The following is a 27,321-nucleotide window of genomic DNA, read 5'->3' as shown; positions in this document are numbered from 1 at the left end:
TTTTTTTTAACACAGGTTGAGTTGTCAATTAGAGAAAATGACATGTTCATTGGCACTGTTTTGAAATCTTTGGAGATTGAAGATTTAGTTTGTTGCAATGGCATTTCTCGGTCTTCTTTCCTAGCAAGATCATTCATCCGAAGTGAAGAGCATTCGTCATCACTTGAACAGGCTGGGAGTAAGAGCTTTAACAACAATAATGTCACACCTAGTGAAGGTGAGGACAAGTTCTACGAAGCATCAGAGGATTTGGTTGATCCTGAGTGTTTGGCTTCCCCAATTTCACATCCATTCGAAGATGCCTTGTTGAAGCTTCCCACTTTTACTCGAATCAGTGGCTTACTACCTGTTGATACTGTTCAAAATCGCATGGAGGATGTTGAACTAACTGATACCTTAGATAGTTTTGTGAAAGCTCAGATAATTATCTACGACCAGAACTCTTCTCTATATAATAATATTGACATGCAGGTTGATTAGTTTTCTCTGGTAGAGTGTTTGCTTTCAGTCCATTTGGTTGGCTAATGGACCGACTAATTTGTAAATGGTGATTTCAGGTATCAGTGATGCTAGCTACTTTGTCATTTTTCTGCCGCAGACCCACAATTCTTGCCATCATGGAGTTTGTCAATGCTATTAGTGTTGAAGAAGGAAATAGTGAATCTGGCAGTGGTAATTATTCAGCATTGATGGTTGAGCATGACGATATTAGAGGAGTGGTTGATGACCAAAATTTGTCAACGATCGAGGACCCTGTTGTTAAGGGTTTGCTGGGGAAGGGAAAATCTAGAATTATTTTCAATATAGTGTTGAATATGGCCCGTGCTCAGATTATGTTGATGAATGAAAATGAAACTAAGTTAGCGTCTTTGTCCCAAGATAATTTACTTACAGATATCAAGGTTTGCTTCAGTTTTTTCCCTTTCCTTAGTGTTCTTTTTGTTTAGAATGATACTATCTGTTTATGCTTGTTAATTTTTGTTTAAATAAGGTATTTCCAAGCTCTTTTAGTATAAAAGCAGCTCTGGGAAATCTAAGAATAAGTGATGAGAGTCTTCCTAGCAACCATGCATATTTCTGGATCTGTGATATGAGAAATCCAGGGGGAAGCTCATTTGTTGAGGTGTGTATTGCTCTGTTTTCTTTTTTTTTTTTTTATTATTTCTTTTATGTTGTGCTTCTCTTACAACTTACAAGTTACAACAAAGGAAAATAGTATTTGGTTTTCTCGAGATTTTCAATTGTTGATATGTTACTTTGTAGTTTAATACTGTATGCCTGTAGTGCTCTGATTTCTGTATTTCTTTTTGATGCTGGTTTTCAACATTTTCTATTTTCTCGTATTTTAACTGTTGTATATATACTTATCTTTTTATGTTGTGGTTACGAGCCTTAACTTGTTATTATGCAGCTGGTTTTTGCTTCATTTAGTGTTGATGACGGAGACTATGAAGGTTATGAATATAGCCTTTTTGGCCAGCTTTCAGAAGTGCGCATTGTCTATTTGAATCGATTCGTGCAGGAGGTAAATCAACTTTAAGCATTTTAACCATTTTACATGGTTATATTTCACTTCTCATGTATTGTCAACTTTTGATATGCAGATTGTTAGTTACTTTATGGGTCTATCTCCCAACAATTCAAAGGGTCTTGTTAAATTAAATGATCAAGTGACAAATTCTGGGAAGTCATTTACAACCAGTGAAATTGAAGGATCACCTGCTCTGAAGTTGGACATTTCACTTAGGAAGCCAATAATATTGATGCCTAGAAGAACAGATAGTCCTGAGTAAGTTGACATTTAGGCTTAAGAAAGTTTATGCTTTGCCACAATGTCTATGACACATTGTTAAATTGTTTTTATCACAGCTACTTGAAGCTGGATGTGGTTCAAATAACTGTGCAGAACACCTTCCATTGGTTTTATGGTGACAAGAGTGAGATGAGTGCTGTCCATTTGGAATTGCTAATGATTCAGGTGAGAATTTTAGCAGCATGTTGAAATCCCTTAATTTGCTGGAATCTCATAACTGAAGTGATAGCAGATTGTTAGGAGATTTATTTGTATATTTTTTACTATTCTTATTTTTATTACTATCTCCTATTATTTTAGTTTCCAATCTTGGGTATATTACTTATGTGTTCATGGAATTACTTTATTGTTTTACACAATCATCTGGTACAGATATATAACACGTTTATGGTAATTAAAATAGGAACATAATCCCTATGATCATACCTAATTATTATTCTAACTAAACAGGAACACGGTTTCTGAAGTAGGGAAACGTATATACAAGGTTGACTTTCTATAGCACTCCCCTTCGAGTTGGAGTATAGATGTTGATCATACTTGTTACAAATATGGTCTACATGAGCTCCATTTAGAGCTTATGTGAGTGAAAATATCTCCTAACTGTCTTAAGTTTTGATGTGCTCGATTAAGATAATCTCTTATTGAAGCTTTTTTTTATCTAAGTAATAATCAATCTCAGTGTGCTTAGTTTGTTTGATTAAAGTTAAAAGTGATGTTTTTTTTTATTTTTTTTATTTTTTTTTGTTTTTTTTTGTTTTCATTCCTTTCACAAGATGATTTGAACTCAATTTTATATTAAGGTGAAAATTTTGAGAACTGACAATGGAAGAGAATATATGGACAATAGGTTTTCTGCTTATTTGGAGTCTAATGGGATAGTATACCAGACAAATTGTCCTTATACTAGTGCACAAAATGGCATTGCTGAATGGAAAAATAGGTATCTATTGGAGGTAGCTCGATCTCTTAGGTTCACCATGGACCTACTCAAAGCATACTGGGAAAATGCAGTCTTTATATTTGTTTATATTATCAATAGAATGCCCCTCAAGCCCCTTGATTTTATGAGTCCTTTTGGAGGTTCTACAAGGAAGGAATTCATACATTGTTCCTCCAAAAGTATTTGGGTTTTGTTTTGTCCATACTAGGACGGTTGGAAAGTTGGACCCCAAGGCCCTTAAATATGTGTTTGCCGGGTATTCTTCGACACAAAAGGGATACAGGTGTTATCATCCTCTATTTAGAAAATACTGTTTGTATGGATGTTACTTTCTGAGAAACTGAATTTTATTTGGTATCCACCCACTCACTTCTTCAGAGGGAGAATAATGAGTAGGAAAAGGTGATCCCGAATTCTCTGATTCTGAATGATATAGTTCAGAGAGCGAGTTTTAGTAGACAGGTGGAAATGTCCAATCAGGGGAGAGAATTGAACGTTTGGACAAGCCAGATTTGAGAAGGTATTCGAGGAGAGACAAGGCAGAAAAAGTCATTATGCAGTCTACTTAAAGTCAAGAATATTTTTTTGATGAGTTACATACAACTCTTGAATGCTCCAATGATTTAGATAAAACTATTACACAAAAAAAAGGTATTGTCCCCTCTTATAGAGCCTTTGCCTTATCTATTTTCTCTGTGTTTATTCGTAGGATTAGAAGGAAGTTCTTGTAGATCCTAAATAGAAGGGAGCAATATTGAAGAGATAAAGCACCGGCCAAAAATGAGACATGAGAGCTTGTCACTCTCCCACTAGCGAATAAACTTGTTGGCTGTAAGTGGGTATTCACAAAGCTAATGGCTCAATTAAACAATTTAAGGCCAGATTGGTTGCTAAAGGATTCACTCAAATCTATGGAGTAGATTATAAAGAGGCATTTGCGTCAGTTGCAAAAATGAACTCAATCAGAGTCCTATTATCTTGTACAGTCAACTTGGACTGGGACTTTCAGCAGTTTGATGTGAAGAATGTATTTCTCTATGGAGATTTAGAAAAAGAAGTGTTCATGGAGATCCTTTCTAGGTTCACTAATGAGAAAATACAAGAAAAGATGTGCGGGTTAAAAAAGGCTTTGTATAGGCTAGAACAATCTCCTAGAGCTTGGTTTGAGTTGTTTGATAGGTTTAGCAGATCCATGATGTTCTTTGATTACTGATAGAGCAATGCTGATCACACTCTATTTATTCAAAATCATAAAGGTAAGATCACTTTCTTATTGTGTATGTTGTAAGATCACTTTCTTATTGTGTATGTTGATAATATAGTGGTGATAGGTGATGATAAAGAGAAAATGGCTCAATTAAAAAGATTGTTGGCTCAAGAATTTGAAATCAAAGATCTAGAAAAAATTCAATCTTTTCTAGGTATTGAGGTGGCTAGATCAGAAAAAGGAATCTTTATATCTCAAAAAAAAGTACATTCTAGATGTATATTGGGTGTAAACCAACAGAATTTTTCATTGAAAGTAATCACAAGATGCAAACAGGAACTAGTGAGTCTGTGGATATTGGAAAATACCAATAATTGGTAGGAATGTTGATTTATCTCATACACTCAACCAAATATAGCCTATGTTGTTGCTTAGTCAGCAATATCATTCATGACCTCCGGCGAGATTCATATGCAGGTTGTCCTTCACATCTTGAGATACCTAAAGCTTGCATAAGGAAAGGGCTGCTTTACTCTAAATATAGTCACCTCCAATTTGAAGCTTTTACAGATGCAGGTTGGTCTGGATCTCTCGATGATAGGAGATCCACCTCTGGCTACTGTATAGTTATGGGAGGGAACTTTATCACCTGGAGGAATAAAAAACAAAGTGTTGTTGCTCGGTCAAGTGCTGAAGCAGAACAAGGAAGCCTCCGTTATAAATAGGGAAGCCTTTGTATTATAGGGAGACAAAATGTAAGTCAGTAAAGATGTAGCCCTTTGAGGTTGTGTCCGTGGACGTAGGCTCTCATAGTTGAACGGCCGAACCACGTAAATCATATTGTGTTATTTTCCTTGTTGAGATTATTTTTATAAATAGTCTAGATTTGTAGTGATAATTAGGGATATGATTGTGTGATATGATTGAAATATGATTAGACTATAATTAGGGAATTAATTTATTATATGTACTCTTGTAAGTAGTATATATACCCCAATTGGCTTGAAGGGAATAATCATGTATTTTCTCTCAAATCTTCTGCCTTCTTTTTCTTCTTTTCATCAAAGGTTTTATTTTTCTCTATTTTTTATTATTCTAAACCTAACACGAATAATGGTCCATAAAAGTGACAAATATCTAAACCCAGCTTTAGAACTAACAAAATGGGGGCCCATTGACTCGCGGTTGTCGAAGCCGGTCAAAAATAACCTTCTTGGTTATCAACAATTTACAACTGCAGATAGTGGTGAAGGATCGAATCCACAGAGAATTGATTACCTATTTATTTTTCTCAACAAGACCAATAAAATAAACTGAAACAATGAGATAAACCAAAAATGAGATAAACTGAAAGCGGAATAAAAATAAATTGCAGTAAAAGTAAAATGGGGGGGTTTGAGATTGATTTGATTAATAAACTACTAAAAACAATTAAAATAAGCGAATAATAAAATAAAAGAGAAATAAATAATAAGAAAGCTCTAGTTGAAGTATTGGATCCACTTTAATCATTGGGATTGATCACAGACACTTTGTTCTTTTGGGTTGATTCAATAGATTAGTTATGGGGATGGAAGACGCTTCTCACCACCATTATCTCTCCTTATGATTAAACCAATTAGGGAACGTCCTCTAATTAATTACTAATTAACAAATTGCCAAGGAACGTCCTTGGGCCTTAGGCATCAAAACAATTGTCAATTGCATTAAGAAATAGAGAGATCCAATCCTAGTTACCCAAACGTATGGAGATAACGCTAGATCAAACAATTTCCTTGGGTTTTATCCCAAGTGTTCTCATGTAAGAATAACCCAAGTAATTACGGACTTAAATTATTCAAACTAACAAATAATTATTTTGCAATAAAAAATCAACGTAGATTTCAATAACAAAATAATATGAGAATTAAATATGAAATTGCATGAATATTGAATTCCCAAAATTAAACAATATTTGATTAAGTCTCACAACCCATTAAACAACTAAAGTTTCAACCAATATTCAACTAGATGAAAAAAATCAGCCACTCATTGGCTGAATTAAAAATAAAAAAATAAAAGAAAAAGAAAGAAAGAAGAACCGAAGAGAGCTGCGCCGAACTTGCGGAATTGCCGAGTATTGAATTCTATGTAATCGTTCACTGAAGAGCCTTTAAATAGGTGTAGAGGAGTGCCCCTAATTAGGAAATTTCTGTCCGCGCACGCGTGTGTCCCTTGGCTGTGAGCGTTGCTGCCCGTGTGTGTGAGTTGAGTGTGCGGGCCCATGTGCAAAGAAAGAGCGGGCCATAAGCGGGTCTGCGGAGGCTTGGTCCACGTGCTGTGTGAATTGATTGTGCGGGTCCATATGCGTGAGTGCAAGGTGGAAATGGGCCATCGTGAAGGAATGCGCGGGTCCGTGTGAAGTGGGCTTTCCGCGTGTCTGAATGTGCGTGAGTGGATGAAGCGGTCCACGTGCAGAGAGCTTTGGCCCGCGTGAATTGATTGTGGTGCAGTGGCTTCGTGCGGATCCCATGTGCGTGGTGGACGGTGCGTGAGTGGCGGGCCATGTGAAGATTGGTCCATTGTGTGAGTGAACGTGCTGAAATGGGCCGCGAGTGCAAGGTCGTGCGGAAATAGTGAAGTGGTGGCCATGCGCTTGGCCCATGGGCTGTCCATGTGCGGGCCCAAGTGTGGGTCCATGGATCAAGTGTCCTTAGCTGCCCAATTATTTCTTGGCTCCAAATAAGGCAGTTTTAAGGGGATTTTCTCCAAATTGTCATTTTACACTATTTTCTGCAAAATAATATTAAAAGCACTAAATTAAGCAGAAATCATATAAATATTCATCAATAATATTAATATAAAATGGATTAAATTATGCTCTATCACCCATATATCAGAGTGAACTAACTCAAAAGGGGGATAAAGCTCGCTTATTAACTCTAAGCAAAGAAGGTAAACGGTGATGCTTGGCAAATTGATACACAACATATTTTAGGATAGACAGAGATTAATACTGAGGATACAATTTATTCAAAGTAGGCAAGGCGGGATGACCCAATCTGTAGTGGATGTCAAGAGGAGTTAAAGCAAAGCAGCAAGTAAGATATTGAGGTGCTTGTCTAACAACGATGTAGAGGTCACCAGACTCTCATTCTCTATTGATAAACTGCTTTGTTGGAAGATCTGAAACAAACAATAGCTAGAGAAAAAAAAAGACAAGACAGAATAGCATATGGACCGCGTGAGTTTTCTAACAAAAGACAATAGTTTAAGGACCGAGTGAGTTTTCCAACAGGAATATGATCTCTAAAATAGGTAAAAGTGTCTACAAGGTTGACTTTCTATAATAGTATATAAATAGCAGACATGTAACAAAAATCTTATCAGTGAGAATTACACAAATATGCTCTCAAATTTATTTATTTCATCATAGTAAAATTGAAATTTGCTATCCAGCCTTGTTTATTGGTGGATCCAAGGAAGAGATTTATTGTTTGTTCTGATTTCATACACTTAACGCTCACCATCACTGTTTGGCATTTTATCCTATAGACTTATAGACCCAATTAATTTGGAATTAAGGCTTAGTTGTTGTTGTTGTTGTTTATTTTGTTTTTTCCTTCTTTGAGTTATAGGTTGAGGACATCAATTTAAATGTCGGTATTGGGACAGAATTAGGTGAAAGCATAATTCAAGATGTCAAGGGGGTTTCCATTGGCATTCGAAGGTCACTTAGAGACTTGTTGCATCAAATACCAATTGTAGAAGCAACAATCAAGGTGTTGTATTTCAAATTTCATGCCATGTCTCCTTTCATACTTTCTTTATCCCTTCGGACTATTTTCTGTTTTTTCACAATTATTTGCAATTTATGGAAAGACAAAAGTGCTTACTTGTATCTAACATTGTACTTCATCAGATAGAAGATTTAAAAGCGGTTCTATCTAATAGGGAGTACCAGATTATTACTGAATGTGCGCTGTCTAATATGTCTGAGACTCCTCATCTTCTGCCTCCTCTTGAGCTTGATTCTGGGGCATTTTCTGCTGATGCTGTAGAACCTGTTGTTTCTCAGGACAATATTGGTGAATTGGAGGCCCAGAACGGGAAAGTATGGATTTCCATGAAAGTTTCTGTTCTTATCAATCTTGTTGAGTTGAGTTTACATGTGGGGGTAGCCAGAGATGCATCTCTGGCCACTATACAGGTAATGCTTCAGTTATTCATTTTCAAGTTTTTAATATAAATTGTTCTTCACTAGTTATTCTTTGCTTGAAATCATGAATGACATGTTTAAGTTTTTGTTGCACCACCTTTTTGAATCTCTCTCTCTAGTCTCTACTTAATTTGTATCTATTTTCTTTCGTGTGATATATGTCTAAAATCTATATCACTTTTCTTAAATATCAAGATGAGTTTTTGCCCCTCTCTCTCTTTCTCTCTCTCCCCTCACACACACACACCCACACACACACACATGTCAGTTAACATTGGTCCGCCATTGTCATTATTATTATTCGGGGGCAAAATACCATTGGTTCAATTTTGTCATGCAAATGTCAATTGCTTTTGTTGTTTCACATTTAAGAGAGTTTTATTTTTCAGATTCTTGTTCCTAGTAAATAAAATTTTATTTTGTTCTCCATACTAACCTTGAGAATGAAAAATGCAATATATTGTCATTTTTAGTTTTATTTTATTCTTATGTTCTCTTTAACCTTTTGGATGCCTTATTATTTTAATATTCAAATTTCTTTTCTGCAATTTGAAATTTGAAACACTTTCACAGTTAATTATTCACTTGGTCTTGGTCCATCCTCATGGTATTGTTTGCTTCATACCTTGGGGCTCTTTTGCAAGCTTTCTTTTCCTCTGGTGAACTTTCCTTATGGGAGTAGGATTTGTTAAGCCTAATACGACATAGAGCCCTCAACTCCTAGTTGATATTGGTGTTGGCTTTCACTATTCACTACCCGTGATTTGATGTCCTTTTTATGTATAAGAAAGTAATTCCTATGTTTTGACAGTGAAAATTGATGCCACTATTAATGGTTTAGACTTTAGACATCTTGTTTTCGCTCTCATTTTTTTTATGAATTTTATTAGGATTATCAATAGGCGAACACAAGATAAAATGCAAAGGGGGCCTAAATTTTAATAGTTGTGTTGAATCCCACATCGGTTGTGGAAAGGGGTAATGTGCCCCTTATATGGGCTATAGGCACTCCTACCCCTTGAACTATCTTTTGGGATAATGTTGAATCCCACATCGGTTGTGGAAAGGGGTAATGTGCTCCTTATATGAGCTAGGTTTTGGGTGATTTAGGCCTGGCCCAAATTTAACATGGTATCAGAGTCTCTCCATCCGATGTTGGGCGCCCCATAAATGTGCCACGCACCAGTAAAAATTCTGAGCGTGAGGGGTTGTGTTGAATCCCACATCGGTTGTGAAAAAGGGTAATGTGCCCCTTATATGGGCTATAGGCACTCCTCCCCTTGAGCTAGCTTTTGGGGTGAGTTAGGCCTGGCCCAAATTTAACGAGTTGTACAATTATTATAATTAATAATTATAAATTATATTTTTATCAAATGATAATCTACATTTTGTTTTTTGATAATCATATGTGTTCTATTAATTGCAAATGATTAAAAAATTTAGTACATAAGATGCGTATTATACCATCTAAAACCTAAAATGCAAATTGAAAAATCTAATGTAAACACATCATAAAACAAAATAGGATATAGGAAACTTTAAAGCTTCTCAGAAAATGTGAAATTAGGATGTAACAAATCTGTCTTTTTGCTATGGCATTTCATAACAAGTATAAAGATCTATGAAGATTTTAAACCAGGTATCATTATGACTTTATTTTTGTCATCATTTTTCATCAGTAGTAGATGGGTTGATACTGGTTTTATAAGCACATAAAATATCTTTTGTGGATAGTTGATGCTTGGTAGAAATAATGTTCTCTTATATAAGAAAAGCATGCTAGTCTAACATGAATTAGCAGAATTAACTTGTCCTTGATAAGAAAAGGGTTTAATTTGTCCATCAAGATGAAGTCAGAGGGTTTCTTTATTTTGCATTGCTTGCATTGGAGGTGGGAGGTTATACGATAGAGGAAGTGACCTCGGGATTGAGCATTCCAAAGGCATCTAGGCCTTTTTATGGACCAAAAATCAATGTTGAATTTATTTGTACTTTTTTCCTGCTATCGACATTCACATATTAGCCATGGTTCAATTATCATTGTTTACCCTTCATAAATCTCATTGCTATTCACTTCTTCATATTTCTCTGTATGTATAGTCCTGTCACATTGAACTCTCCATCAAGTATCAAAATGATTACCACACTTGTGCGTATGCCTCATTTGCTTAACTATTCTTGGAGGTTAGAAACGTTGAGGGAGGGAAAAGAGAACTTCCAGGTTGGATCCTGGGTCAATATTGTTTCCATTGGATGCTATCTATTTGAAGCAAGTGTTCCAATATTTTAAATTTCATTTCTTTTTATTCTTAGCTTGTTGGTTTCAGGATCTATTGCCACATGATCAAGTTTGTCATAGTTTCAATTGTTCTTTGCAGCATTCTTTGGTTTAATTTTTTAATTTGTTGTCATGCAGGTTGCTGGCGGATGGCTTCTTTATAAATCTAATAACCTTGGGGAAGGTTTTCTCTCGGCAACACTTAAGGATTTCATTGTGATTGATGATAGGGAGGGAATTGAAGAAGAATTTAGGTTGGCAATAGGAAAGCCTGAGAAGATTGATTATGGTCCCCTTTGTGCAATTGCAGAGCATGAAAACCAGAATGTGGCTAATGCAAATTTCAAAACGGAGACTGAGATGAAACCAACTCCTACAATGCTTATACTTGATGCAAAATTTGGTCAACGCTCAACTATCGTGTCTCTCTGTGTTCAAAGGCCACAATTGCTTGTTGCACTTGATTTTCTTCTGGCAGTTGTTGAGTTTTTTGTTCCAGCAGTTGGTGGTATGCTGTCAAATGAGGAAAATAAGAATCCTTTACATGAAGTTGATGCAGTTATTTTGGACAAGTCAATTTATAGGCAATCCCTAGCTGAAGTTTCACTCTCTCCTTTGACACCATTAATTGTTGACGAGGAAAGATATGACCATTTCGTTTTTGATGGTCAAGGTGGAATTTTGCACTTAAAAGATAAACAGGGACATAATCTTTCTGCGCCTAGCAAGGAAGCTATTATATATGTAGGAAGTGGAAAAAAACTACAATTCAAAAATGTCGTCATAAAGGTGTGATTAACTGTTCCATATTCTCATTTAGTAAGAGTTTAGAATAATTATTTTCTCATGCCAAATACTGACCAGTTATGAATTTTGGTGATGTAGAATGGGAAATATTTAGATTCTTGTATTTTTCTGGGAAGCAATAGCAGTTATGTTGCTTCAAGGGATGATCAGGTCCATTTGGAGGAAGAGGATGAAGCATCTAATATGGACTCCTCAAGTGGGAGCATTAATGGTTTACAAACTCAAAATGCGGCAGTTGACAGATCCACAGAAATTGTCCTTGAGTTTCAGGTTATATTTTTATTGTCTTGTTTATTTAAAAAAAAAAGTAATTTAGAAACTTATGTTGAATTGCTTTCAACTATGGTAATTTCTATTTAAAACTTTGCCTAATGTCTAAAACAATTCATGATAGTGGCAGGCACACAGTTTGAGTCCTAATGTAAACTCTATAAATTTCTGGATATTTGAATATAAATTGTTTGTCTTAACTATAGATTTTGAAGATAATTTTCTAGTAATGCTCAACAAAAAAAAGAAAAAAAAACTGTACGGGGCTTTTATATATATACATTAACTAGTCCTAGAATAGAAAGCTAAACAAAAAAGGTAACAATGTATTACATGGAATTAGCTATATACAAAAACTAAATTAATTCCTAAATATGGAATTTCTACACTCTCCTCAAGATGGTCTATGGATATTACACTTGCCCAACTTGCCCAACTTGTAAATTGAAGTGTGAAATATTTTACTGGATAGATCCTTAGTAATTATTTTGGCAAAACTTTCCTTTGAAGCCCTATGAGAAATTGTTAATGAACATCCACCATCTTCTCCTTTATGAAGTGTTAGCATTTTTAGGCAACAGTTTCATTTCTTCAATTATTGTTCGCTTTCAATTAGAATCTTTGAAAGCTTCTTTCCAATCTTGTGGGATAGACAAAGAGGAAATAGATAAGGTAAAGACTCTATAGGACAGAGGCGAAGCATCATAAGAGAGAAAGTTAGAAATAGAGTATTTTGTGCAAGACCTAAAGCCTTTTCTTTGAGCAATTGATTTATTTAGATCATCAATGGGCTAAAGGTTTAGGGATGACTCACCAGATGGAGAAGAGAAAAATTCACAACACTGAGTAGGCTGCACAATGACTTTTTTCTGCTTCTGTTGTCTCTTCTCGAGTATCTCCTTAATCTTATTTATCCAAACGCCTAATTACTTTTTTCTGATCACCAATAGTTTTCCCTGTATAGTAGTCTCCTTAGAGTAAAACGCTCTAAAGTTATAGGATAAGGAATCATCTGTTCTCTCTCGTTGTCCTCTCTAAAGAGGTGATGGGTAATACTAAAGTAAGATTCAGTCTCTCTAAATCTAACATTTGTACTGACAAAGTATTTTCTAAATGGAAGATGATAACACTTGTAAGCTGTAACCCTTCTGTGTAGGAGAGTACCCAACAAACACACATTTAAGAGCATTTGGATTGAGCCTTCTACTTGTCCTGGTATGAATAAAACGCGTGCATTCAAATATCTTTGATGAAACAGTATAAACATTTTTTCCTTGTAGCATCTCTAAAGGACTTTTAAAAGTAAGAGCTTTGTAGAAGGATAATATTTTTGTTGTATTTCACAGTAGAGATTACAACCTATTTATACATGAGAGACGGTATCTAAACAGGAATGAAAATTAAGCCTATGATTATACAATCCCTAAGATTAAGCAACTGACCCATCTATCAATATTTACTTCCTATATTAACATATTTACTTTCTATAACTTATAACACTCCCCCTCAAGTTGGATCATAAATGTTAATCATGCCCAACTTGTTACATATATAATCAACTCGAGTCCCATTTAGAGTTTTAGTGAAAATGTCTCCTAATTGTTCTCCAGTTCGGATATGTCCTGTTGATATTATCTTTTGTTGGACCTTTTCACGAACAAAATGACAATCAATCTTGATGTGTTTAGTCCTCTCGTGAAATATTGGATTGGAGACAATGTAGATAGCTGCTTGATTATCACACCACAACTTAGCATACACCGAATTTGTGAACCCAACTTCTTCCAACAGTTGATGTACCCACAAAATTTCACAAACGGCTTGTGCCATGGCTCGATATTCAGATTCAGCACTAGAACGGGAGACTACATTTTGCTTCTTACTTTTCCATGAGACCAAGTTACCTCCCACAAAAACACAATACTCAGTAATTGACCTCCTATTAACTTTCGAGTTTGCCCAATCAGCATCAGAAAAGCATTCAATATTTGAGTGTCCATGGTTACCATAGAATAGGCCTCGCCCTGGGACCCCTTTAAGGTAACAAAGAATCTGTCCCAGAGCATCCCATTGGGCAACAGTAGGAGAAGACATAAATAGACTTACCACACTCACTGAATATGCAATATCAGGACGAGTCACCGTCAAATAATTCAACTTGCCAACTAATCTTCTATACCTTCCAGGATCTGCAAATGGCTCACTGTCTTCTGTGGTAAGTTGAAGGTTAGGGGTCATTAGGGCATTACAAGGCTTAGCACCTAATTTTCCTGTTTCTGCCAACAAATCAAGAACATATTTTCTTTGTGATAAGAAGATGCCTTTCTTACACCGCATGACTTCGATTCCCAAGAAATATTTTAAAGAACCCAAATCCTTTGTATGAAACTGTGTTTTAAGAAATTCTTTTAGGGATGTGATGCCAGCAATGTCACTTCCTGTAATAACGATATCATCCACATATACTACAAGCAGAATTACTCCACTATCAGAATTTCTATAAAATACTGAGTGATCTTTTACCAATTAAACGGGCTCGTGCATTGAACATCGTGTCATCATGCCATGTCAACAATGTTTAGTTAATTGCCAAAAAAAGCTATCTTTTATTTTTGTTGTAAGTCCACTCTATACTTTCATTTTTTACCAATTAAACTATGTCCTTTTTAGTGTTTGACCAAATGCACCGTACAGTTACTTGTATAATTATTGACCAACATAGAAGGTTCCTAATTAGGAGGATTCAAATTTTTGAATCCTAATTAGACTATGGAATCCAAGTGTTAGAATATTCAATGAAACTAAACAATTTTGAACATCTCATCAATAAAATTTTTATCTATGAATATAGTATTAATATGAGACGATCACCAAAAAAACCTATACTTCATGTTTGTTGTGATTATGCTGTATACTATTTTTTTTTTTGCCAATTAAATCTTTACATTTTAAAGTTGCTTCAAATAGATCCTACCATTACTTGTACAGTTGGAAACTAACAGAATTGTCATGTCACTCAACACGTAAACGCCTAGTTATCATGCCATGTCAGCAAAGTTTATTGTTAATTGCCAAAAAAAGCTATCTTTTATTTTTGTTGTAAGTCCACTCTATACTTTCATTTTTTACCAATTAAACTATGTTCTTTTTAGTGTCTGACCAAATGCACCGTACCGTTACTTGTATAGTTATTGACCAACATAGAAGGTTTCTAATTAGGAGGATTCAAATTTTTGAAATCCTAATTAGACTTGATTTAAGGGATTTTATTTTTATTGTATAAATATTCAAACCTTATAAAGATCAATTCAATTAGAATAGAAGAAATTCTTTCCAAAATTCTTCATGGTATCAGACCTTTGTGGCTGTTTTTTGGGTTTAATTTCAGATTTCAACATCTGAAATTTCTTCAAACCCTAGCCACCTATTGCTCTTTGGGGTTTTCCCATCTAGGCCCACCTTTTCCTCTCACCGCTAGCGTTAGAAGAGTCGCAGTGACGTCATTGGCCATTCCAAAAGTTCTGGTGGCCAAAATCCAGCACGTAGGCACACATGCGCGTCATCATTCTCAATGCGTTAGTCCCACGCGCATCCTTCTGCCGGCACGTGGTGCGTTATCCGATAGAGGTCACTGGTCTGGCTACTGTCGTTGGTTTTTTCGGCATGTACCCGCTGGCACAAAGGTCCTTCTCTGATGAATAATACTTGTTTAAAAAAAAGGAAAAAAAAAAAGGATAGGTTTTTCCTTCTCCTTGAAATAGCAGACAAGAAATTGACTAATGTGGAAAATGTAAGGGCCTCTGATAATGCTTTTGTTTCATCTATTGATTTTGCTCAATTGATTATTGATTCTGGTACAGATAGACACATGACGGGCTCTTCTAAAGTCCTCCTTAACTATCTTCTATGTCTACAAAAGGATAATGTTAGAATAGTCGATGGTTCCTTCATTCTTATCTCTGGAACCGGTTCTATTGTTTGTACTCTAAATATTAAGCTATCCTTTGTTCTTCATGTTCCTTATTTCCATGTTAATCTTTTATCTGTTAGTGCTCACACCAAAGCACTTAACTGTAAAATTGAATTTTTTTCTGACTATTGTGTTATTCAAGATCTTCAAACTGGAAAGAGGATTGACAATGGTAGATTATACGATAGCTTATATATGTTGGAAGAGAATCTGAGTTTGAATTCACTTTGGGCACTTTCTGGAAGAAATCAAGATGTCAACAAGTAAATCATACAGTGGCATTGATGATTAGGACACTCATCCTTTTTTATTTTAGAGAAACTTTATCCTGATTTATTTTTCAAGACTCAATGTGGTTATTTAGTTTATGATGCTTGTGACTATGCGAAGCATACAAGAACCTCTTATCCCACCAGTAACAATAGGAGTACGATCTTTTTTGTAACCATCCATTTGGTCTCACTATCCGATAAATGGAAGGGAGCAATGATTGAAGAGATGAAAGCACTGGCCAAAAATGAGACCTGGGAGCTTGTCATTCTCCCACCTGAGAAGAAACTTGTTGGCTGCAAATGGGTGTTCACTGTGAAACACAAAGCAGATGAATCAATTGAAAGATTCAAGGCTAGACTAGTGGCCAAAGGATACACTCAAACCTATGGAGTGGATTACCCAAAAACATTTGTTGCTCTTGCCAAAATGAACTCAATCAGAGTATTGCTATCTTGCGGTGTCAACCTTGACTGGGATCTACATCAATTTGATGTGAAAAATGCATTCCTCCATGAAGGGCTTAGAGGAGGAAGTGTATATAGAAATCCCTCTTGGATTTGTTGATGAAAAAACACAAGTAAAGGTGTGGAGGCTAAAGAAGGCTTTGTATGGGTTGAAGCAGTCATCCAGAGCTTGGTTTGATTGATTCAGCAGAGTTATGATTTCCATTGGCTATTAATAGAGCAATGCTGACCATACCCTATTTATCAGATATCACAAGGGTGAAATTACTCTTTTTATAGTCTATGTTGATGATAGTAATGACAGAGGATGACACTAAAGGGATGACTTGGCTGAAAAAACTTTTGGCTTAGGAGTTCAAAATTAAAGATCTAAGAAAACTGCAATATTTTCTGGGAATTGAGATTACCAGGTTAAAGAAGGGAATCTTGATTTCTTAAAGAAAATACATTTTGGATCTTTTAGAAAAAACTGATATTTTAGGTTGCAAACCGGCAGAAACTCCCATTGAAAGCAATCACAAGCTATAATCAGGGATTGGTGAATAAGTGGATATTGGAAGATATTAGAGGTTGGTAGGCAGACTGATTTATCTTTCGCATACTCGATCAGACATAGCATATGCATTCAGCTTAGTCAGTTGTCCTCGTGAGTCTCATATTTGAAGTCGGCTCCTGGAAAAGGTCTCCTATTCTCTAAATACGGTCATCTTTGCATATCCCTTGGTGATAGAAGGTCGATTAGTGGTTACTGTACACTTGTGGGAGAAAACCTCGTCACTTAGAGAAGCAAAAAATAAAGTGTTGTTGTTCGATCAAGTGCTAAGATGGAATATAGAGCGATGACACAAGGTGTTTGTGAACTCCTATGGTTGCAGAGATTGATTGAGAAATTGAAACTATTGGAGAGGGACAAATTCTTCTTGTACTGTGACAACAAAGCTGCCATCAGTATAGCTCACAATTCGGTTTAACATGACCGAACGAAGTACATAGAGATTGATCGACACTTTGTTAAAGAGAAGTTAATAAATGGTGTATTGAGGTTAGATCATGTGACTTCCGATGAACAGTTAGCTTATATGCTTAACAAAGGGCTCAGCAACAAGACCTCTCATACTTTGGTTTGCAAGTTGATCATGTGTGATATCTATACACCAACTTAAAGAAGAGTGTTGACTAACATAGAAGGTTCCTAATTAGGAGGATTCAAATTTTTGGGATTGCTTGAATTAAGGGATTTTATTTTTATTGTAAACATTTCTAATTTAGGTTGATTCTGTGTGTATAAATACTCAAATTTTGTATAGATTATTCAATTGGAATACAATTAAAAAATTCTTCCCAAAATTCTTCAATAGTCGACAGAATTGCCACGTCACTCAACACGTAAAGGCCATGTCATTATGCCATGTCAGCAAAGTTTATAGTTAATTGCCAAAAAAGCTATCTTTTATTTTTGTCGTAAGTCCACCCTATACTTTCATTTTTTGCCAATTAAACTATGTCCTTTCTAATGTTTGACCAAATGCACCGTTACTAGCGAAATTGTCAAGTCACCCTTTTTCACTATTAAATGTATTTAAAAATTACTTTTTTTATTATTGTTATTTTTTTAGAAAAAAAATTATCAATAATTTCTGAATAAGAATTTGCCTTTATCTTATTTTGACTAAAGTTATTATTGATCAACTTTTCTTGAACCTGTCTAACAACGGCAAAAGTAATAGTAGGGTATATTTAGAGCAACAAAAAAAAAAAAAAAAAAAAAAAATAGTATAGGTATAATTGCAAAAAACCTTAGAAGTACAAGATCTTTTTGGTGATTGTCTATATTAATATTGTTATTGTATCTTTGTATTTTACATAACTTTGCAAGTAATTTGTTTTCTTGAGCAGGCTATTGGCCCAGAGTTCACATTTTACAATAGATCAAAAGATCTGGGAATGTCATCGACCATCTCTAACAAATTATTGCATGCACAGTTGGATGCGTTTGCTAGGTTTGTTCTGGTTAATTATCTTCTTGTTGTTTATCAATTCTTTCTATTGTTATTACACAATTTTATGTCTTCACAAAATTATACATTAAGGTTATGATACCGCTATTGACCAACGTAAGGATCCCTGAATAGGGGGATTCAATTACTATTTGGGCAGATTTTTGGAATTCTAATTATGTTGATTATAAGAATTTTATTTTCAACCTTTATTGTATATATTCCTAATATGGTGTGTTGTAAATATTTCTAATTAGGTTGATTTTTTGTGTCGTAAATATATGTCAGAATCTTTCCAGGTTTACATGACTCAAAATGGTATTTTTCACCAATTGTCATGTGTTGATACACCCGCTCAAAATGGAGTAGTTGAAAGGAAGAATCGACATTTCCTTGAGACTACTCGAGCTCTGCTGTTTCAAATGCAAGTTCCTAAGCCATTCTAGGCTGATGTTGTCTCTACTGCATGCTTCCTCATTAATCACATACCCTCCCTAATACTAAATGGTGACTCCCTATAATGTTCTCTTTCCTAAGAAGCCAATATTTTCTCTGGAACCACGACTTTCTGGCAACACTTGTTATATTCGGGATGTCAGACCTCATGTGACTAAGCTTGATTCTAAAACTTTGAAGTGTGTTTTTTTGGAATATTCTCGACTTCAGAAAGGATATCGGTGTTACTCTCCAGAGCTCAACAAATATATGGTCTTAACAGATGTAGTCTTTGCTGAGCAAATTCTTTTTTTTTTTTGCTGCTGCACAAACCTCTACTAGTGAGTTGGAGGACAACGAGTGACTCATCTATAGAATCACATCTAATAGTAGGAACTCCTCTAATGTGCCTTCTACTGCACAATCTGATGGTGTCATTCCTTCTTCTAGTACTCAGCCTTCTAATAAACCGGCAGTTGTTCAAGTTTACTTTCGAAGACTAATACCTGATCTACTTCGCAATCAGATCCACTACCGAGTGACCTTGACCTTCCCATTAGTCTTCATAAGGTAAACAACAATGGAAGTCTACTTATTTTGTTACTAACTTTCTTTCTTATGATCACTTGTCTCCTTCCTCTATCTCTTTAATTGCCTCTGTAGATTCCATTTCCTTACCTAAGACAGTCAAGGAGGTTCTAGCCATTCTAGATGACGTGACGTTATACTTGAGGAAGTCAAGACTCTAGATGAAAATCATACTTAGAAACTAGTTAATTTACCCCTGACTAGAAGACTGTGGGTTGTAAATGGGTTTTTGCTATCAAAGTTAATGCAGATGATTCTGTAGCGAGGCTTAAAGGTCGTCTTGTCGCTAACGGCTACGCCCAAACCTATGGCGTTGACTACTCTGGCACTTTTTCTCATATGGCCAAAATGACCTTGATTCGCTTGTTCATCTCCCTAGCTGCCTCTCACCATTGGCCTTTACACCAATTAGATATCAAGAATTCATCTTTATATTGTGATCTCTAAGACAAGGTGTATATGGAGCAACCACTAGGTTTGTTGCACAGGGAGAGTATGGGAAAGTCTGTTGTTTGAAAAATTTTTGTATGTGAAGAATTTTGGAAAATTTTATAGTATTCTTGTATTTCACTCTTGATATTTACAAGTGATTTACATGACTATTTATATACAAAGAATTATGACTAAATAGAAAGCAAATAATCAAGCAATAATTACATAGATAATTAAGAATCATAATCAAATCAAATCATCTCTTTAGAATCAGCAAATAAGTCAACACTCCTCCTCAAGTTGGTGCGTAGATGTCGCCCATGCCCAACTTGCAAATCAGATTATGGTAAATCTTATTGTTGAACCCTTTAGTAAACACATCTGCAAATTGCCTAGTAGAAGTCACATGAACTAAGCTCAAGACACCGTTTGTTATTTTTTCTTTAATGAAGTGCTGATCAATCTCAATGAGTTTCGTTCAGTCATGTTGGACTGGATTTTGTGCTATACTGATGGCAGCTTTGTTGTCACAATACAAAGATATATTGTCTCTCGGGCAATCTCAGCTCCTCCAATAACTTCTGAAACCATAAAAGTTCACACATACCTTGGGCCATTGCTTTGTATTTTGCTTCAGCACTTAATTGAGCAACAACACTTTGTTTTTTGCTCCTCTAAGTGACAAGGTTCCCTCCCACAACTGTGCAGTAGGCAGAAGTGAATCTCCTATCATCGAGAGATTTTGCCCAATTTGTATATGTAAAAGCTTTAACTCGGAGGTGACCATGTCTGGAATAAAGAAGCCCTTTCTCTGGCGCAGACTTTAGGTATCTCAAGATGCGAAGTACAATTGTATATGAGTCTTGCGAGGGTCATGCATGAATTGGCTAACTAAGCTAATAGCATAGGCTATATCTGGTTGAATGTGTGAGAGATAAATTAACCTCTTTACCAATCTCTGGTATATTCCAATATCCATGGACTCACCGGTTCTTGCTTGCATACTGTGATTACTTTCAAAGGGAGATTCTGCTGGTTTACACCCTAACGTACTAGTTTTTTCTAAAAGATCCAAAACATACTCTTTTGGGGAGATGAAGATTCTTTTTTGGATCTAGCCACCTCAATGCCTAGGAAATATTGCAGCTTTTCTAGATTTTTGATTTCAAATTCTTGGGCCAACAACCTTTTTAGTTGAGTCATTTCCTCTTTGTCACCACCTGTCACTATTATATCATCAACATACACAATAAGAAGGGTGATCTTACCCTTGTGATGTTTAATAAATATAGTGTGATCAGCATTACTCTGTTGGTAACCAAAGGACATCATGGCTCTGCAAAACCTGTCAAACCAAGCTCTAGGAAATTGTTTTAACACATACAAAGCCTTTTTTAATCTGCACACCTTTCCTTATATCTTCTCATTAACGAACCCATTAGGGATCTCCATGAACACTTTCTTCCTCTAAATCTTCTCATCAGCAAATAGATCCAAGTCATTTGAGTGCAACAATCAATAAAGGTGACAAACCATAGATTATCAGATAAGGAGACAGTTTGAGTAAGCCCCCAAACATTAAAATGAATAGTCACAAAAGGAATTTGGCTTTTATTATGATTCAAAGGATAAGAGGTTCTAGTGTGCTTAGCATACTCACAAGCATTACAAAATAAACAACCAAACTGAGTTGTAGCAAACAAACTAGGATAAAGTTTTTCTAAGACAAAATGATGGATGCCCTAACCGTCTATGCCACTATATTATTTCTTGATTGATCTATTTATTTTCTCCAAAAACAGGCTTGAGATATCGGAGACCCTGGATCACCTTCAGTCATCATACAATCTACCATTGTCAATCCTCTTCCCAGTGGAAAGATCCTGAATAACACAATGATCAGGAAAGAATTCAATTTTACAGTTAAGAATTCAATTTTACAGTTAAGAATTCAATTTTACAATTAAGAGTATTGGTGATAGCACTGACAAATAAAAAGTTGATAGGAAAACGGAGATTATGAAGGACATATGATAATTTAATATTAGGTGCACAAGTAACAGAACCTATTCTGCATATGGAAGTAAAAGAGCCATCAGCAATTCTGACACTATCTTTGGTTAGAGAAGGAAAATAATTAAGAAAGCTTTTAGAAGAGTCTGTCATATGTCTATTCACACCAAAATCAATAATCCATGGAACAGTATCAAAAGAGGAAGCATTATCTGACTTTACAAAGTTAGACATGGCACTAGAGGAGGAAGATGTGTCAATATGAGACAGAAGGCGTTTGAGACTCTAAATTTCATTAGGGGAAAGCAACTCGGCTGCTGTTGTCTCCTTAAAGGGCTCCTCTACAGTTTTTGTGAAATTAGCTTTGAAGATTTTTGGAAGAATATTGAGTATTCTTGTATTTCACTCTTGATTTGTACAATATGTCTACATGGCTATTTATACACAAAGAATCATATCTAAACAGGAAGCAAATAATCAAATAATAATTACAGAGATAATTAAGGATCCTAATCAAATCAAATCCCTAGAATCAATTAGGATTAGCAAATAAGTCAACACTCCCCCTCAAGTTGGTGCAAAGATGTCACACATGCCCAACTTGCAAATCAGATTATGATAGATCTTGTTGTTAAGCCCTTTAGTAAACACATCCGCAAGTTGCTCAGTAGAAGTCACATGAACTAGACTCAAGACACCGTCTGTTAATTTTTCTTTAATGAAGTGCCGATCAATTTCAATGTGCTTCGTTCGGTCATGTTGGACTGGGTTTTGTGCTATACTTATAGCAGCTTTATTGTCACAATACAAGGTTATCTTGTCTCTCTCGGACAATCTCAACTCTTCCAATAACTTCTGCAACCATAAGAGTTCACACACTCCTTGGGTCATTGCTCTGTATTCTGCTTCCGCACTTGACCGAGCAACAACACTTTGTTTTTTGCTCCTCCAAGTGACAAGGTTTCCCCCCACAACTGTGCAGTAGCCAGATGTGGATCTCCTGTCATCGAGAGATCCTGCCCAATCTGCATCTGTAAAACTTTCAATTCGGAGATGACCATGTTTGGAATAAAGAAGCCCTTTCCCTGGCGCAGACTTTAGGTATCTCAAGATGCGAAGTACAGCTTGCATATGAGTCTCGCGAGGGTCATGCATGAATTGGCTGACTAAGCTAACAGCATAGGCTATATCCGGTCGAGTGTGTGAGAGATAAATCAACCTTCCTACCAATCTCTGATATCTTCCAATATCCACGGACTCACCAGTTCCTGCTTTCAGCTTGTGGTTACTTTCAATGGGAGATTCTGCTGGCTTACACCCCATCATACCAGTTTCTTTCAAAAGATCCAGAATGTACTTTCTTTGAGAGATGAAAATTCCTTTTTCTGATCTGGCCACCTCGATACCTAGAAAATATTGCAGTTTTCCCAGATCTTTGATTTCAAATTCCTGAGCTAACAACCTCTTTAGTTGAGCCATTTCCTCTTTGTCATCACCTGTCACCACTATATCATCAACATACACAATAAGAAGGGTGATCTTACCCTTATGATGTTTGATAAACAGAGTGTGATCAGCATTGCTTTGTTGGTAACCGAAGGACATCATGGCTCTGCTAAACCTGTCAAACCAAGCTCTGGGAGATTGTTTTAGCCCATACAAAGCCTTTTTTAACTTGCACACCTTTCCTTGTGTCTTCTCATCAGCGAACCCAGGAGGAATTTCCATGAATACTTCTTCCTCTAAATCTCCATGGAGGAAAGCATTCTTCACATCAAACTGTTGCAAGTCCCAGTCCAAGTTGGCCGCGCAAGATAACAGAACTCTGATTGAATTCATTTTTGCAACTGGGGCAAATGTCTCTTGATAATCCACTCCATAGGTTTGGGTGAAACCTTTAGCAACCAATCTGGCCTTAAATCGTTCAATTGTGCCATCAGCTTTATGTTTCACTGTGAATACCCATTTACAGCCAACGAGTTTCTTCTCAGGTGGAAGAGTGACAAGCTCCCAAGTTTCATTTTTAGCCAATGCTTTCATCTCTTCAATCATTGCTTTCTTCCATTTAGGATCTGCAAGAGCTTTCTTCCAATCCTGTGGAATAGACACAGAGGAAATAGACAAGGCAAAGGCTCTATAGGAAGGTGATAAAGATTCATAAGAAACAAAGTTAGAAATAGGGTGTTTAGTGCAAGATCTGACCCCTTTTCTTTGTGCAATAGGTTTATCTAAGTCATTGAAACATTCAAGAGTTGTGGGTAACTCACCAGAAGAAAGAGTTGTGGGTAACTCACCAGAAGAAGATTCATGACTAGGTAACTCACCAGGAGAAGATTCTTGACTCTGAGTAGACTGCATAATGGCTTCTTCTGCCTTGTCTCTCCTTGAATACCTTCTCAAATCTGGCTTGTCCAAACGACCAGTTCTCTCTCCCTGATTGGACATCTCCCCCTGTCCACTAGAACTCAAACTTTCTGGTTGAACCATATCACTCAAAATCACAGAATTCGGGATCACCTCTTCTTGCTCATTATTCTCCCCCTGAAGAGGTGAGGGGTTGGTACTGAAGTAGGGTTCAGTTTCTCGGAAGGTAACATCCATACTAACGAAGTATTTCCTAGAGGGAGGATGATAACATTTGTATCCTTTCTGTGTTGGAGAATATCCAACAAACACACATTTAAGGGCCTTGGGATCCAGTTTTCCTGCCGTCCTAGTATGGACAAAGCAAACACACCCAAATACTTTTGGTGGAACAACGTATGAATTCTTCCCTTGTAAAACCGCCAAAGGACTCATAAAGTCAAGGTTCTTGAGAGGCATTCTATTGATAAGATAAGCAGATGCAAGAATTGCATCTCCCCAATATGCTTTGGGTAGATTCATGGTGAACATAAGAGATCGAGCTACCTCCAATAGATGCCTATTTTTCCTCTCAGCAACGCCATTTTGAGCACTAGTATAAGGACAACTAGTCTGGTGTATTATCCCATTATTCTCCAAATAAGCAGAAAAACTACTATCCATGTATTCTCTTCCATTGTCAGTTCTCAAAATTTTCACCTTAGTATTAAATTGAGTACAAACCATCTTATGAAAGGATTGAAAACAAGAAAAGACATCACTTTTAGCTTTAATCAAATAGACCCAAGTCATTCGAGTACAACAATCAATAAAGGTGACAAACCATCGATTACCAGACAATGAGACAGTTTGAGTAGGCCCCCAAACATCAGAATGAATAGTCGCAAAAGGAATTTGACTTTTATTATGACTCAAAGGATAGGATGTTCTAGTGTGTTTAGCATACTCACAAGCATCACAAAATAGAGAATCAAACTGAGTTCTAGCAAACAAATTAGGATAAAGTTTTTCTAAGGCAAAGAATGATGGATGTCCTAACCGTCTGTGCCACTGTATTATTTCCTGATTGACATCTTTATTTTCTCCAAAACAGGCTTGAGATATCGAAGAACCTAGATCACCCTCCAATATATATAAGCCATCATGCAGTCTACCATTGCCAATCCTCTTTCCTGTGTGAAGATCCTGAATAACACAATGATCAGGAAAGAATTCAATTTTACAATTAAGGGCATTGGTGATAGCACTAACAGATAAAAGGTTGACAGGAAAGTGGGGAACATGGAGGACAGATGATAATTTAATATTCGATGTGCAAATAACAGAACCTGTTCCGGATATGGGAGTAAAAGAGCCATCAGCAATTTTGACACTATCTTTGGTTAGGGAAGGAAAATAATTGAGAAGGCCTTTAGACGAACCTGTCATGTGTCTATTCGCACCAGAATCGATAATCCATGGAATATTATGGAGAGATGAAGTATTACCTGATTTTACAACGTCAGATGTGGCACTAAAGAATGAGGAATCAGAGTTAGGAATCGAGATTCTTGTACCTTCTGCTATCGACACCCTTTTACCTTCTGCCATTGACACCCTTTTACCTTCTGTCATGGTAAAGGTTTATAAACGGTGACAGAATAGGAGGTATTCAAGGGTGTACACACAAGAGAGCCCAATCGATTCACCAAAAGGACCGGGTAGCAGCACGGGAAGGCCGGAAAGATGATCGGAATCGTCGCCGGAGTGATCGGAGCAGCAAAGCAGTGGCAGATGATGGGTCATGCGCCGGGAAGCGCCGGGTCACGTGCCGGGAAGAGGTGGCGCGTGAGCCTCACGCGCAAGCTTTTCCGGCGTCGGGGCTGGTCGATCGGCCGGCGGCAGTCCGGCGGTTCTTCTGGTGCCGACGGTGAGAGAGTGAAGAGCTCCTAAATGGGTTAGTACCAAAAAAGTAAATTTAGGGTTTTGAAACCCTGAAGAGGAAAAATTGAATTTGAACCCAAAAAATCAGGAAAAAGGCTCTGATACCATGAAGATTTTTGGAAGAATATTGAGTATTCTTGTATTTCACTCTTGATTTGTACAATATGTCTACATGGCTATTTATACACAAAGAATCATATCTAAACAGGAAGCAAATAATCAAATAATAATTACAGAGATAATTAAGGATCCTAATCAAATCAAATCCCTAGAATCAATTAGGATTAGCAAATAAGTCAACAAGCTTGAATTTTGGAGGTAGCTCATTTCCCCCCACGGGTTCTAGTGGGACGTCCATGTAACTTCTACCAAGTCTTATGCCTCGATTTCCCATAATAGTCATAATGCAGGTGATCTTTCTCAAAATTAGGAGGCTGCCAGCCTTTCAACTGGTACAAGTATAGAGCATAGCATGTCGACGACTTTTCTCTTGTTGAACATAGGCGTAGGCCTCTTTTAGAGAAGGAAAATGACTTTTCCCCAACACTAGGACCCGAATTGGATCATATTCGTTATTCAATCTTGCAAGAAAATTATAGACCCACTCCTTGTAGAAATATAATATTTGATGTTGTATTTCATAATAAAGATTACAACCTATTTATATATAAAAGACGGTATCTAAACAGGAAAGAAAATCAAGTCTATAATTATACAATCCCTAAAATTAAGCAACTAACCCATCTATCAATATTTACTTCCTATATTAATATATTTACTTCCTATAATCTATAACACTCCCCCTCAAGTTGGAGCATAAATGTTAATCATGCCCAACTTGTTACATATATAATCAACTCGTCCCATACAACTTAACAGACACTGAATTTGTAAACCCAACTTCTTCCAATAATTGACGTACCCACAAAACTTCACAAATGGTTTTTGCCATGACTCGACATTTAGATTCAGCACTAGAACGGGAGACCATATTTTCTCAGCTTGGTAAAACGCCTTACAGTGAATAGAATTTCGAATTCGTGAACAGTACCCTATGAACAGTACTCGTGAACAGTACCCGAAGAACAGTATGCGTGAACAGTACCCCCGATGAACAGTACTCGTGAACAGTACCCGATGAATAATTCCCGTGAACAATACCTGATGAACAGAGGCCTAAATCTCCAAGTGTTACCCTTTATGGATAACCCAAATGAATATAGACCTAAGTCTCCAAATGTTACCCTTTATGAGTAACCCAAATGAATAGAGCCTGAAGTCTCCAAATGTTACCCTTTATGAGTAACCCAAATGAATAGAGCCCTACGTGAGTAACCCAAATGAAC

The 27,321-nt window shown here is 36.4% G+C and overlaps 1 protein-coding gene across 2 annotated transcripts in view; it reads left to right on the top strand.

Annotated features, from left to right (window-relative positions):
- LOC110605481 overlaps positions 1-27,321 on the top strand; it is a 110,989-nt gene that overhangs the window by 44,396 nt on the left and 39,272 nt on the right. For both annotated transcript variants that reach the window (XM_021744077.2, XM_043952484.1), the window contains 11 exons: positions 16-471; positions 558-902; positions 992-1,123; positions 1,412-1,525; positions 1,605-1,789; positions 1,870-1,978; positions 7,581-7,724; positions 7,865-8,152; positions 10,578-11,228; positions 11,325-11,516; positions 18,120-18,223. In XM_021744077.2, coding sequence (XP_021599769.1) covers positions 16-471; positions 558-902; positions 992-1,123; positions 1,412-1,525; positions 1,605-1,789; positions 1,870-1,978; positions 7,581-7,724; positions 7,865-8,152; positions 10,578-11,228; positions 11,325-11,516; positions 18,120-18,223 — 2,720 coding nt within the window. The remainder of the gene's footprint in view (positions 1-15; positions 472-557; positions 903-991; positions 1,124-1,411; positions 1,526-1,604; positions 1,790-1,869; positions 1,979-7,580; positions 7,725-7,864; positions 8,153-10,577; positions 11,229-11,324; positions 11,517-18,119; positions 18,224-27,321) is intronic.

This window comes from Manihot esculenta, chromosome 17 (assembly GCF_001659605.2).
Source record: "Manihot esculenta cultivar AM560-2 chromosome 17, M.esculenta_v8, whole genome shotgun sequence".
NCBI classification, from domain to species: Eukaryota; Viridiplantae; Streptophyta; class Magnoliopsida; order Malpighiales; family Euphorbiaceae; genus Manihot; species Manihot esculenta.
Note: the sequence above shows the minus strand (reverse complement) of the source record. Positions and strands in the feature narration are given on the sequence as shown.